Genomic DNA, 13,150 nt, shown 5'->3' with positions numbered 1-13,150 from the left:
CCAAAGTTGTTTTTCAGGAAATGGTTTGAGACTAAACTGAAAGCCCTAAACCTAGTAATCAGGAGGGTATCCTGATAAACTGCCTATATGTGTGTTCCTCACGGGGACTCACAGCTCTGGGAGAGAGACCACCATTGTTTTGTCTAATTAATAGAGGAAGGAGATAAGACATGAAAAGGTTGCCTTTTGAAGATATTCAATATTATTTGTGTTCCAGGAAAACCACCTGGGAGTAGTCATTGTTATCCCTGTTATACAACAGAAGAAACCGAGGCTCAGAGAGGTTACCCAAGGTCATACAGCCGGTGAGTTGGCAGGGCCAGATTCAAACCCAGATCTCCCTGATTCCTGAGGTCACACTGACCCCTCCCCACAAGGTGAAGTTCCCAGGTGAGGCTGCCTTGAGCAGAGAACAGGGCTGCCTCAGGCTTCTTGTGAAAACACACAGAGACAGACAGCACTCTACCCATGGAGTTTTGACTCCTGCTCACCCTCAAGACTGAGGGACTGGTTTTCTCCTGGCTGAGAAGGGTCTCTGGGTTTACAGAAATGTACTCAAGATCTTAGAGAAAAATGGAGACCCAACTTATGAGAGAAGGAAGCAGACACTGCCACAGATCCACCACCTCTTGTGCAAAATGATCTCAGATGCCCTTCACCTTGGCTGGGGGACATGCCCCATCCCCCATCCCGTCGCTCACAAACACTAAAGGCAGAGACGAAAGTGCCTGCCTTCACACAATAGCCACTTGTGGTTTCCCTCCCCTCTCAGCATACCACTTGGGAGGGCCTTTCAGTTCTCATAACGCAAGTGACTTTGTTTTCTCTGCCACAAGTTATAAGGGGCAGAAGGAGGTGTCTACTTTGTTGCCAGAGCCTGCCCTGGAATTAGCCTTGCACCATTCGGAAGACCCAGCCTTGCTGAGCGCTGAGCCTAGCAGTCCCTTGGCGAGGCAGCGATACTCCCTGGCTCCCCAGTCATGTCCTGGCAGCTGTCTGCAGTGGTGGTGCTCTTCGTGTCCCTGGCCGGTGAGTGACACACATGACTTTCCATGGTGACCCTGCCACATCCGGTCCTGTTAAATGTAAATGCATTCTAGTGCCAGTGACCAAGGTGGGGCAGGACAGATTGGAGATGGCTGTAGTGGCTTCAGCTACTGTGGGTATTTGACTCGGGAATGCCTCTTTATTACCTTACGTGTGGAGCACACCTTCATTTTCTTTTCCAGAGGCTTTCACAGTTTGGACTTGTTTTCCATGAGTCAGGCAGCGTAGGTGTCCACCCTGGAAGACAGTGACGCTGCCCCTCGTTCCCAAATGGTCTGTAGGCACCTGATTAGGGAGAGTTTGTACAAATCTCTTCGATTTAAGAGATGGAGAGCTGAGCCAGGGCTTAGAAATGGGGCTCTTGCCAAGAGCCTGGGGAAATCACGTCATGCCTTGCTTTTTCTGCTTTTCTTAAATGGAGCGCTATGTGTATGTTATGTAACAGCGAGTTGTGAAGATGAACGAGATGTGGTCTGACAAACTGCCGTCTCAGAAAGATGTAAGCCAGGGCATCAAAGATTTCTTGTTTCATTACCAGTATAGGTCAGATCAAAGAGACTGTCTGGGAAGCTGAGATTTTAATGATTCTTTTATGTCTGTGCCCCCTGCTTTCACCAAGAACATTTTCTCCCTAGGACGTTGAGTCCTCTTATGTGCTTTATCAAGTTTGCTGGTTGATTCACAATTCCTTCCACTACCACTGACTTGAACATGTGAGGGAACTAGCTCTGTCCACATGGCCTCACTAACACGCTCAAATGGGAGACACAGCTGCACTTGAGTGTAACACGAATTGTCATGAAAGTTGGGTGAAAGGTCAGGCCAGCGACCCTAATCCAGGCTGTTTTTCTTTGTGCCACACTTTCAGAATTAGAGTTTCACATTCTTTTGGAGGCAAAATGAAAATTAATCATTATATTTAGCAGAGCAAGCCAATAAAAATGCAGACGATTTCAATGTAGCAGTAACCCTCAGTGACCTGTCTGTGGGCACCAATTCAATGGCTGGCAGATGACTGGTGGATTCAGGAGGGCAATGAACGTGAGATAAATGCACAGGCAGGTGGAAAGGAAATGCCCACGTTGCCCTTTCGTCTCTGAGTTGTGCATTCTTAGAGGTGAACATGGGCGCTCAGCTAACAGATGGCAGCCCTGAGATTTGCACCCAGGAAGTTCACCTTCGGGGTCCATGCTCTGCACTTCTGCACTATACTTCTACATGCATATGTTCAAGAAATACTTGTTGAATTGCATGTGAGCAAAAACCATTCGACATTTTGCTTGGAGAGACAAAGCTTTTAGGTAAGCTAACTATGTAATCTTTATACAGTCACTTTGCTTCCCTGATCTCAAATTCGAACCCCATAAAATGAGGAGATTTAAGTTTGTATCAGTTAAATTTAGGTTCAGCTGCACATAAGAGACAAGCGCCCAATAGTGAATTAAACAAGATAAGTGTTTGTTTCTGTCTCAAGTGAAAACAAGTCCAGAGGAATTCAGACCAGGTCTGTGTGGGGACTCATTCTTGTGGACCCACCATCCAATGTGTGACTTCCACCTGCAAGGTCTCCTCATGGTTCTAGATGTCTGCTGGAGCTCCAGCCATCACATACACATTGCAGCCTGATTAAAGGAGGAAACAGGAAGGCAATAGAGAGGCCCCCTAGGTGACTGAGCTCCCTTCAAGCAACCTTCCCAGAGGCCCACATAACCCTACCACTTGTATTGCTTTGACTTGAACTCAGTCACATTCCTACCCATCTGGAAAGGAGACTTAGAGATGGGGGGCTTTATTCCATGCAGCAAGTTCTCAGCTTAAACTCATGGCTCAGTTACTAAGGAAAAAGGAGAGACTGGATTTTGGCGTAGTCAGCCAGCAGTCTCTGACACAGGGCTAGAGCCCCTTCTGCTCAAGGGTTTTCTTTGAGCCTCAAGTCCCACAGAAAACTGACAGAGGCAGGATTTACATCTCTCTGCTAAAAGGCCTAAGATTAAACTGTGAAACTGTGAGCAGAACCTTGTCAAGGGCCCACCCCTGCTGCCCCACACATCCAGAAACCGTCTTCCTGCCGCATCCAGCTAGGGCTACCTCTGCTGCCCGGGGAGGTGCCAGAGAAAGTGCTCAGGAGTTAAGCTCGACTCCCTGCCCCTGGACATGGCCACGGCACTCCATCTACTCCCCAGCTGTGCTCCTTAGAGCTCTGCAAAAGGTAGCCTCTGAGACCTGCCAGGTCTGCTCCCTGCTGGCCCTCCTCCTGACCCCTCCTCACACCCTCCCAAGCTCCCATGATGCTGACTCTGCTGTTCTGCAGAGACATTCCAGGCTCTGAAGCCCCATGCCTTTACACATACTCTTTCTCCTGCCTGTGGGATGCCATCTACTTTCCTGTCTGCCTGAAGAATTTCTCCTTGTGATGGATTCCCCACCTCACCCCATAGGACTCAGGGCCTGCTTCAGTAATAACACCTGGGCTCCCCTGGTGGAGCAGTGGTTGAGAATCCACCTGCCAATGCAGGGGTTCCGGGTTCAAGCCCTGGTCCGGGAAGATCCCACATGCCGCGGAGCAAGTAAGCCCGTGCGCCACAACTACTGGGCCCGCAAACCACAACTACTGAGCCCACGTGCCACAACTACTGAAGCCCGTGCCTAGAGCCCGTGCTCCGCAACAAGAGAAACCACCGCAATGAGAAGCCCATGCACCGCAACAAAGAGTGGCCCCCGCTCGCCGCAACTAGAGAAAACCTGCACACGGTAACAAAGACCCAATGCAGCCAAAAATAAATAAACAAATAAATTTATTAAAATAATAATAATAACACTTGTCACACCGAGGAGTATAGTCCATTTCTGTGTCTGCCTCACAAGGCTTTGCCCCCCTGAGAACAAAGACCTAACCCCAGTGCCTGGCCTGGAGCTTGGCTCAGAGGAGGCGCCTCTGTATCTGCTGAATTGGGTGTGGCGGGGAAACCAAACTAAGGCTCTCTGGGAAGGCCCGACTGTCTGGGAAATACCTAAAGAAGCAGTTCTTGTGTGGTCACTGGCTTTGCCAGGGCCTGGCCGATGGGTTATCTCTCACTCCTCCTGCGAGTTGTAGGGAAACCAAAACATTCTCACGCCCCTTCCTGCAGTTCACCATCTAGAGGAATACAAACAAGGGGTTAAGGCTCCGGGGTACTCATTTGCTGAGTCTCTTGAATCCTGGAGAGGAGACGCTGAGGTTCTGGGAGTGGGAGCTTCGCAAATCAGTGTGTGGACTTCAGGCTGTATTCTTCTGAGTAGAAGGAGAACTGAGAGAGTCTGAGCTGTGCTCTGCCCTTGCTTCTGCCCACTGCCCAGTTTGTGGTTTTCAGACAGACCAGTGAACTTGACTAAACCTTTAGGCCAAAGATCCCATTGAAAAACTATGACCCAATTTTGACCAAGATTGGTCATATATGTGTGGTCATAAACATAGATTTTGTAAAACAGAGTATTTTTCAGAGCATTATTTCCATTGAGTACCTAACAAACATATGGACTTTCTGGGATGTATTTCAATGCACAGCATAGCTACCTCTGTCAAATTTCCATCTAACTGCCTGCCCATCTTTTATACCCCACACTCCTACAGGGAGATGAGGAGAGGAGGGGAGGGACCAGAGTAGAGAAAGAGAAGAATATTAGAACAATATTTCCCAGACTTGTTTAATTGTAACACACTCTGTTACTTTCAGTCACTTTTGTTCCTGCCACCTACCAGCCCAGGCTCCTGTCCGCCTCAAGGTCACATACCATATGGAGACACCATCACCTCCAGACACCTCACAAAGACTTCCTATATACCAAGCACACTTGACAGTGTACCGTGAGTCTTCTTGTCCTGTTTGGGGTGCTGTGCGTTCATGAATGGCCAATGTGCTTTTTTCCCTTACTTGAGTTCATTCATCACTGCTGAGAGAGGAGTTCTAATTGCATTATGAGGAAGGCTCCCCCTTTGAAAGGGTGTGCTACTCAGTTGAGGAAATTCTACTCAGTTGAGAAGATTTGCTTTAGTTCATAAGCATAAGCTGTACACAGTGGGATTTTATCAAGGACCTAATCTTCCAGGAGAGCAAAAGTCAGGTGGTTCCCAGTCTCCTGGAGTTCTCTGCAGCAATCTTTGCTTTTTACTACAAGATATTCCTAGATACCACATCTGGGAGTGAATTCTATTTCTTCATAGTAATACTATGACCCTAACTGTGTTCCTGTTGGGTTTTTGACCCAGGGAACAGCAACTCAGGTTCAGCCCAAATGAATTATGCAAATAAATCTTCAACAACTGTCAACCTTCATAACAATCTTGAAAGGAAAAATCTTGCTCCAAGCTCTACAGTATGGGCATAAAGGCTCCACGTATGATTTTACAAAGATTGGTGAAGTAAATCTATAGCCCATAAAATCTGCAACTCTCAAATATCATACATTTCAATTGTCCAAGTAAACATTTTAGATACAAGAAAAGACTCTTTAGTAATAGTCTCAAGTAACTTAATGTCATGAATAATGTCTTCTTTAAAGGTTATCAAAGGCATTTTGAACTGATACTTTTGTCTTTCCCATTTTGCAAACCAGCTGTGCAGAAATAATTTATAAGTGCTACTACTGGGCTTCAAGTTAGCCTTTTCTTCTGGAAAATAATCACTGTTTTAGCATGTGGGCCTTTGAAAGACTCTCTGAGGACCACCATTATGATGGTTTAGTGAACTGGGGTCACTGGAGGGGCACCCTACTCTTCTCTCCTCTGCTTTTGTCTCTTCTCTTACCATTCTTCCCAGTGACACGCACCACCTCCACCCATGCCCAGATCCAAGGGCAGGCTTTGGTTCAGACAGGGGCTTGAGTCTCAGCTTCAAATTTTACTAGTTGTGTGATTATGGTCAAGTTAATAGAATTTTCTAAACCTGAGTTTCCTCATCTGAAAGACAGATAAAGATTAGTACCCGTCAGGGGGGTTTTGAGAAGAGCTGGTGAAATAAGACCCTCGACCTGAGGCCTGCCATGTAGTAAGTGTTCAGTAACTTGGAATTTTTATTGCTATGGGGAAAGTACCCACCTAGAAATGTATTGGATGAAAGGGAGAGATAGTAAAGGTGTTTATGGATGACTTTAATTCGATGTGAAATTCAGGACTTTATAAACACCAGCGTAGAGTGATCTTCTTTCCCTTTTCCCCGTGTTTTTCCAAGTCACTGCTCAGCACCGGGCAGTAACAGCTCCAATGAGTGAAAATACAATGCATAAACATAGTGAAACCATAGCATTGAAGAGACAGTGCCATCTCTCAGTGTACCTGATCGTAAGCTCCCAAGGGACATCACCTGCAGTTGTCTAATTTCTGGCTTGCTCTGTGCTTGGAAGGAGACAAGGATAGAACTATTCTGGTTGAAAAAGATTCAGAGGCCTTCGGCCCTGAAGGGATGACCCAGGAGAGAACCTATGACGATAATACACACTCTAGGTATGCTTAATAGTCCAGGAAGGCTTCCACTCAAACCACCTTGTTTGAGCCTGTTAATAACCCTAGGAGGTCTACAATGCTGTAACCACCATTTACACATTCAGTTATTTATTCATTCATTCCGTATCCACTGAATACCTTCTCTGCACAGGCACTGGTGGTGAAAAAAATTACCCACAGTTCCCACCTTGAGCTTGCTTTTCATCTAGTGGGAGAGAGGCACAATTAATAAATAAACATAAAATCAGGGCTGATATTCTGCTGGTACACACTGTCTGAACAGGCTTATTGTTAAATATTTGAATACCGTCCCCTTATATAATTACAAGCTGTGATTAATGCAGTGAAGGCAATGAATATAATACTGTGATGGAGAATTGTGGGGATGGGGAGCTGTTTCATGTGGGAAGGATGGGGAAGACTCTTTGAGGAGCTGACATTTAAGCCAAACCATGAAGAATTGCACACCAGATATATCAGAGCACTTATGGATTAATTTAATTCCTTAGTTGGAAAAGTCTGCGCTACTCTAAAGGTTAAGTAAGGGAATGACAGAAACTGGGGTACATTTTGAAAACCGATGGCAGGGCTTCCCTGGTGGCTCAGTGGTTAAGAATCCGCTTGCCAGTTCAGGGGACACAGGTTCGAGCCCTGGTCCAGGAAGATCCCACATGCCACAGAGCAACTAAGCCTATGCGCCACAACTACTGAGCCTGTGCTCTAGAGCCCGTGAGCCACAAGTACTGAGCCCATACACCACAACTGCTGAAGCCCAAGTGCCTAGAGCCCGTGCTCCACAACAAGAGAAGCCACCACAATGAGAAGCCCACGCACCACAAGGAAGAGTAGCCCCTGCTCGCCGCAACTAGAGAAAGCCCGCACACAGCAACGAAGACCCAACGCAGCCATAAATAAATAAATTTATTAAAAGAAAAGAAAACTGATGGTGAAATAAAAAATGGAAGGGAACTGAATCTCTTGTCATTGGAGGTAATTATGCATAGATTGGCGGAACACATGGCAAATATCCAACAGTACAATTCACACATCAGATTAGGGTTTGTACTAGATAATCTTTAAGGTCCCTTTCAAACCTGGGATTATATGATTCTCTGAAAACTATACAAGTCTGTGTAAATCTTTATTACTGTTATTCATGCTGCCCCAGCTCTATCAGGTCATCACAGCAGCACCCTACCCAGGAGCACACTCTATCCAGGAACTGTCTGGATTCACATTTGAAGATGGAAAATGAAGAGGCATTGGCACTTAGATATCTAGCTGAGCATGCTCGCTGGGGTGATAGTACCACACCCCACACAGAGAAATGGGAAGAATATCTCCAGTATGCTCACAACCCTGTAAAAACATGGGTGCAACCAAAACGTTAAAATTGTGGCCTTGTGGTAGAATTTTGAGTGACCTTCACTTCACTGTTATTTCCTTGTAAATTTCCCCCAAATCTGAAAAACACATGTTAATTTTTAATGAAGAAACCTTAAAGTGGAGTGGGGGAGGGCTTCACTCATGTGAGCCATTGGTTGGTGTATTAACATTTTTGTTTCCTAATTTGCAGTGATTTTGCATTATGGCGGTCATGTGAGAGCAAAAGCGTTTCCAGAAATCACAGGCTATTCTCCACCTGCAACAGTACAGACCACAACAAAACCTTGTCTCCTGCAGCCAACGCACCGTGTGCCTCAGAAAACTTTAGCAGCAAGGTCAACAGATGGGCATGTCACCTCTCAGATAGCTGTCACAGCATCCACCTCTGAGACCCTAACCACACACACAACCATAAAAATTCCAGCAACAGCTTCCCTGGTAACTGCAGACAGCACCCCCTCCACCAGCCCGACAGCCCACACCCTAGTCACAACCCTGGCCACACCCAACAAGTCACACACGGCTGCTCCAGTCACTGAGGCTACAATCAGCCCCAGCACAGGTCCCAGTCCACCACCATCCACCGTCACCCCGCCAGCCCACAGAACTGGAGCCAGGCCGTCGACCGTCAGCCACACAACTGGGAAAACCACCCAACTCAGTAACCAGACCACCCTTCCAGCAACATTGTCCACCACACCACACAACAGCACAACCAGTCAGAAGCCTACTCAACCCACCCACACCCCAGAGCCCACCAACACAACCCACAGAGCCTCGCCTGCCACCATAGCTCCCAGGCCCACCCTCGCACCCCAGCCATCGTCAGCCAAGACTGGAATTTATCAAGTTCTGAACGGAAGCAAGCTCTGTATCAAAGCAGAGATGGGGATAGAGCTGACGGTTCAAGACACGGAGTCGGTAAGTCTGGCACAGGACTATAGCACTGCTTCAAAAAGTTTGAGTGGGGAGTGCCTTGCTGAAAATGAACGTTCCCCTGCATCCTGTATCTTGGAATGAAATAGGTATCTGCGGGCTCCTCTTTCTCCAAGGTGCTCTGTTACGAGGTGGATCTGTTTTAGAACACGTACAAAAATAGACACTGATAGCGACCGTATGAATGAAGAAAGGCACACACCAAAATTTTAAATATGCACACCCTCCACTTTTAGCCACCATGGGCAGAGTGTTGGATGTGGCCAGCATTGACCCCAGCCTGGCCCTGCTCCTCTGGATGACTTCCAAGCCTCAGCAACTTTCCTGTGAAATGAGAGGTTTGCATTAGACGGTCTTTGTGGTTCCAGCCAGCTGTGACATTAATATGAAAAATCCAGGTGAATGAGAAGATTGGAGAGGGTGGGAGTGGGGCTTAGATTATTTGATTTACTGAAAGAATCACTATAAAAATTCTTCCTTTTTTTGCAGTTTTTACGATGTCAAGTAAAACTTCCACATTTGGTTTTTATTTGAAACAGAAGTACATTAGATAGCAAAACCTTTCCTGTAGCGCCCAACATGTTTGCTTGAACAAAAATTAAATTCTACACGGTTTTTCAAGAATATACCTGCCATGAATTATCTATCGAGGAACTCCTCTCTGTGAGAGCACTCCTTCTTTAAAAAAAGTCTTTTAAACATAACAGTTTGGAAATGAGAGGTGTCTTCCAGGGACTTTGAAATTCTCCAGTGAACACCCACTAGCCTGGAGTTTCAGGCTCAATTACCAGCCTGTGCTTCTGGTCTCCCAGCTAGAGTTTTTTCTGACATTCCATTGAGCCAATCTATTTTATTTGGTTTAGGTTTTTTCACCTCAGAAATACTTCAACATCGACCCCAATGCAACCCAATCCTCTGGGAACTGTGGCTTCCGAAAATCCAACCTTCTCTTGAATTTCCAGGGCGGATTTGTGAATCTGACATTTACCAAGGTGAGGCTGAACTCCTTACACTAACCTGCTCTAGCATCGCTTTCCCTGTCCCTCACCCTGGGGCCCGGTGGTGCAATCCCACACTTTAAGTTCCAGGGGAAACAGACCTCAGAGCCTTTCGAGATTTCTCTGATAAGAATGAGGGTCATGGAGACGGAGAGGAGGCAAGTGTCGACATCTTCCGTTTGCTTTCTTCCCTCTTCAGCCTCCTCTGTGCGGCCCAAGAAGGGCTTTGATGCCTCTTGAGAGAGATGTGGCCTTGGGGAACCTGGCCGAAGTGCCATTTGCAAACCACCCCAAGGAGGAAGCTGTACCGATGAACAGACCCACAGAAATACCCAGTGGGCAAAAAGAAACAGGATTACTCTGAGACCAGAGTCAAATGTCACAATAGGTTCTTTCCAACCACAGAAGGCAAAATTCAGGGACTAACCGGGGGCTGCGTTTTCCAGGCCATATCCTGGAGTGGGGTAGACAACTGAGTAGAGTGGAAAAGCATGGAGATCAGAGTCTTTGCTACAAATTGGACTCTGTTCTCCTTTTGACATCAGGCAGGCAACTTAATCTGTTTGAGGTTTGTTTATTTGTTTGTTTATCATTTGAAAAATGGGGAAAAGAATGAAAGATCACTCCCGTAAAGAGCTTTGTTCAGTACATGGAACGTGGATGCTCAATAGTCACTGTGGCTGTGATTACAGTGACTGAAAAGGACAAATGTCTTGGGAACACAGTGATGGTCAACCCCCTCTCAAAGGAGGCTTGCCCCTCCTTGGTCCAAAGTGTCTTTCAAATAAGCCAAGAGGACCCTTGCAGCTGGGACTCGGTGTGGGCCTTCTTCTTACCTGTCTAACGTGACCTCTGAAGTTAGAGGGTCTTGGTTAGCAGATCTTGGAGAGCAATGAGCACAGACTTTGGGATCAGACAAATCAAGATTGACTCACAGCCATAATACTTACTAGCTGCGTGACCTTGGACTAGTTGGGGCATGTTTCCTCATCTACAAAAAGGAACTAGTTATAGCTACTTAGTGGGACCCTTGGGAGAATTAGAAATGGTATATGTAAACCAACTAGCACAGTGCGTGATACATGCAACGGCCTTTATTGCATGGAGTTATTATTATTGTTAATGTTATTGACTTGGTCTCATAAGCTTTTTTTTTTTTTTAACTGGAGTATAATTGCTTTACAATGTTGTGTTAGTTTCTGCTGTACAGTGAAGTGAATCAACTATATGTATACCTATATCCCCTCCCTCTTGGACCTCCCTCCCACCCCACACCCCCATCCCATCCCATCTAGGTCGTCACAGAACACTGAACTGAGCTTCCTGGTCTCGTAGCCTTTGTCCTTCTCATGATACTTTTCTCCTTAAGGTAGAAATGCCCCTGAGAAGTTGGTGGTTTCCTTTCAGTACCAAATGGAAACAAGCATGGTCCTTCACCAGAAGAACACTCAGGGCAGAATAAACGCTCTGTTCCTGCACAACTGAAGTTAATCTAAAAAGGTGTCAGGGATTTTTTGAAAGTCACTTTGGCAAAATGGCAGAGGATAGGCATAAGAATTTATGCTTTAGTCTAGGGCTTGATCCCACCCAACCCACTGCCCCTGTGAATAATTGCCTACAGAAAGGCGTCAGGAACCTCCAGTGTCTGTGTGGGGCACACGGTGGCCACTGCTGCCGGGCCGCAGGCAGAACGAGTGTCTTGGCACCTTTCGATGTCTTTCTTTGCTCCTTTCCTCTGTCTCCTGGAACGATGCCTTCAGGCTGGGCTCTGTTTGACCAAGCTCCACCCAAGTGCCGAATGCCAGCCGTTCTGGAAATCCTCTGTGCCTCCAGAGGGTGGACAGGAAATGAGTGTCCAGTAGAGCTGGAAGGACCAGCAGGGCTCCCTGCCCCCGACACCTTCGGGAAGGAGCAAGGTGAGCCGCTCTCAGTCCACGGCCCCAGGTGTTGCAACAGCTGCTTTGCCTGAGTCTCACCAACGAAACTCACCTTATTCATTCCACTGCCAGCACCGAAACCCGGAGCGGGCACCCTTAGCTATGCCCCAAGAGAAAGCAAAAAGGCTCATAGAAAGGAAAAGTTCCCCCCAGCCTTAGCCCTTCTGGGGAATTTATGCATTTTAAAAGAGAAGTTGTTTAAGCCAGAGCAGTGGCCACAAATCCAAAGATTACAGGGGCTAAGCATAGAACTTAAGGAGTGAAGTAGTGAAAAAGTAAAAATGTCTTTTTCCTTGAAACGGGCAGCTCTTATTTTTTATTTTGACACCTTTGAGGAAGACTTTATTTCCCCATTAAATCTGCATAAGAAAAATGTTAGAGTAAGTGTGAGGTGACAAGCGGCAGCCCCAGTAGTGACGGGACAAGAGGGAGGGGTTGGGAGTACCCGTCTCCCTACCAGCCACTCCTCAGCTTCAGCTGGCGGGGTTGGTGGTGGGGCTGGCATCTAGCCCTGGGGACTGTCACTGTCCTTTATGGTAGGTGTTCATTCTGGACGGTGGGGTGTCCTGCATGGCCACTGCCCTACTGTGCCCGTTAAATATTTACACATCACCTCTATCAGGTAGTAATAAGAGACCAGTGTTTGTCAACCCTTCTTGTTCAAGAGAAGGTAGAAATCCCAATCTTTTTCTGAAAGCACATGACTTTTTAGTGTTGGCAACACATCTTTTAGACATTTGAACACTCCATTGGTCAAACAAAACGAAACACAGCTGTAGGCCCGCTTTGGCCTGTGGATCCCGGCACTGTGCCTTCTGCCCTAATGGGGGAACTATGTGAAATGCATTTAGGCAGGAAAGATGTCTAGAACCTTCCACAAGAGAAGTGGGCTCAACAATTCAGTCAACCACTTTTCCCATGTTGCTACCTTCCACACCAGTGCTTCTCAACAGCAACAGTATTAACACTTGGGTTTAAACAGATAAGTCTTTGCGGCAGGGCCTGTCCTGAGCCTTGTGGGACGTTGAGCAGCATCCCTGGCTCCTGCCTACTAGATGCCAGTAGCAACACCCAACCTCAGCTGTGACAACCCAAAATGTCTCCAGACGTTGCTACATGTCCCCTGAGGGGCAAAATCACCCTCGGTTGAGAACCAGTGCTCTAGAGAAAAAAGAGAGCCTTAGAAAAGAGGAATACATGTTAGTTATAACATAATAGATGTTATAAAGAGAACCAGGTTGTAGAATGATAACTGGATGCTGATTAGCAAGACTGATTGGTCAGCCAATTTACCAATAAGAATTTACTGAGCACCTACTTTGTCGCCAACACTGAGCTAGACATAACAGGAGAAATAAAAGAAATAT

General features: G+C 46.7%; 1 protein-coding gene across 2 annotated transcripts in view; it reads left to right on the top strand.

The window, feature by feature from the left end:
- The first annotated feature begins 849 nt into the window (after positions 1–849).
- LAMP3 (lysosomal associated membrane protein 3) overlaps positions 850–13,150 on the top strand; it is a 34,513-nt gene continuing 22,212 nt past the window's right edge. For both annotated transcript variants that reach the window (XM_033855522.1, XM_004316171.4), the window contains exons 1-3: positions 850–1,029; positions 8,103–8,833; positions 9,712–9,840. In XM_033855522.1, the coding sequence (XP_033711413.1) occupies positions 981–1,029; positions 8,103–8,833; positions 9,712–9,840 (909 nt within the window). In that variant the 5' untranslated portion in view covers positions 850–980. The remainder of the gene's footprint in view (positions 1,030–8,102; positions 8,834–9,711; positions 9,841–13,150) is intronic.

Source organism: Tursiops truncatus, chromosome 4 (genome assembly GCF_011762595.2).
Source record: "Tursiops truncatus isolate mTurTru1 chromosome 4, mTurTru1.mat.Y, whole genome shotgun sequence".
NCBI lineage: Eukaryota > Metazoa > Chordata > Mammalia > Artiodactyla > Delphinidae > Tursiops > Tursiops truncatus.
The sequence above is the reverse complement of the archived record's forward strand: the minus strand, read 5'-3'. Positions and strand labels throughout refer to the sequence as shown.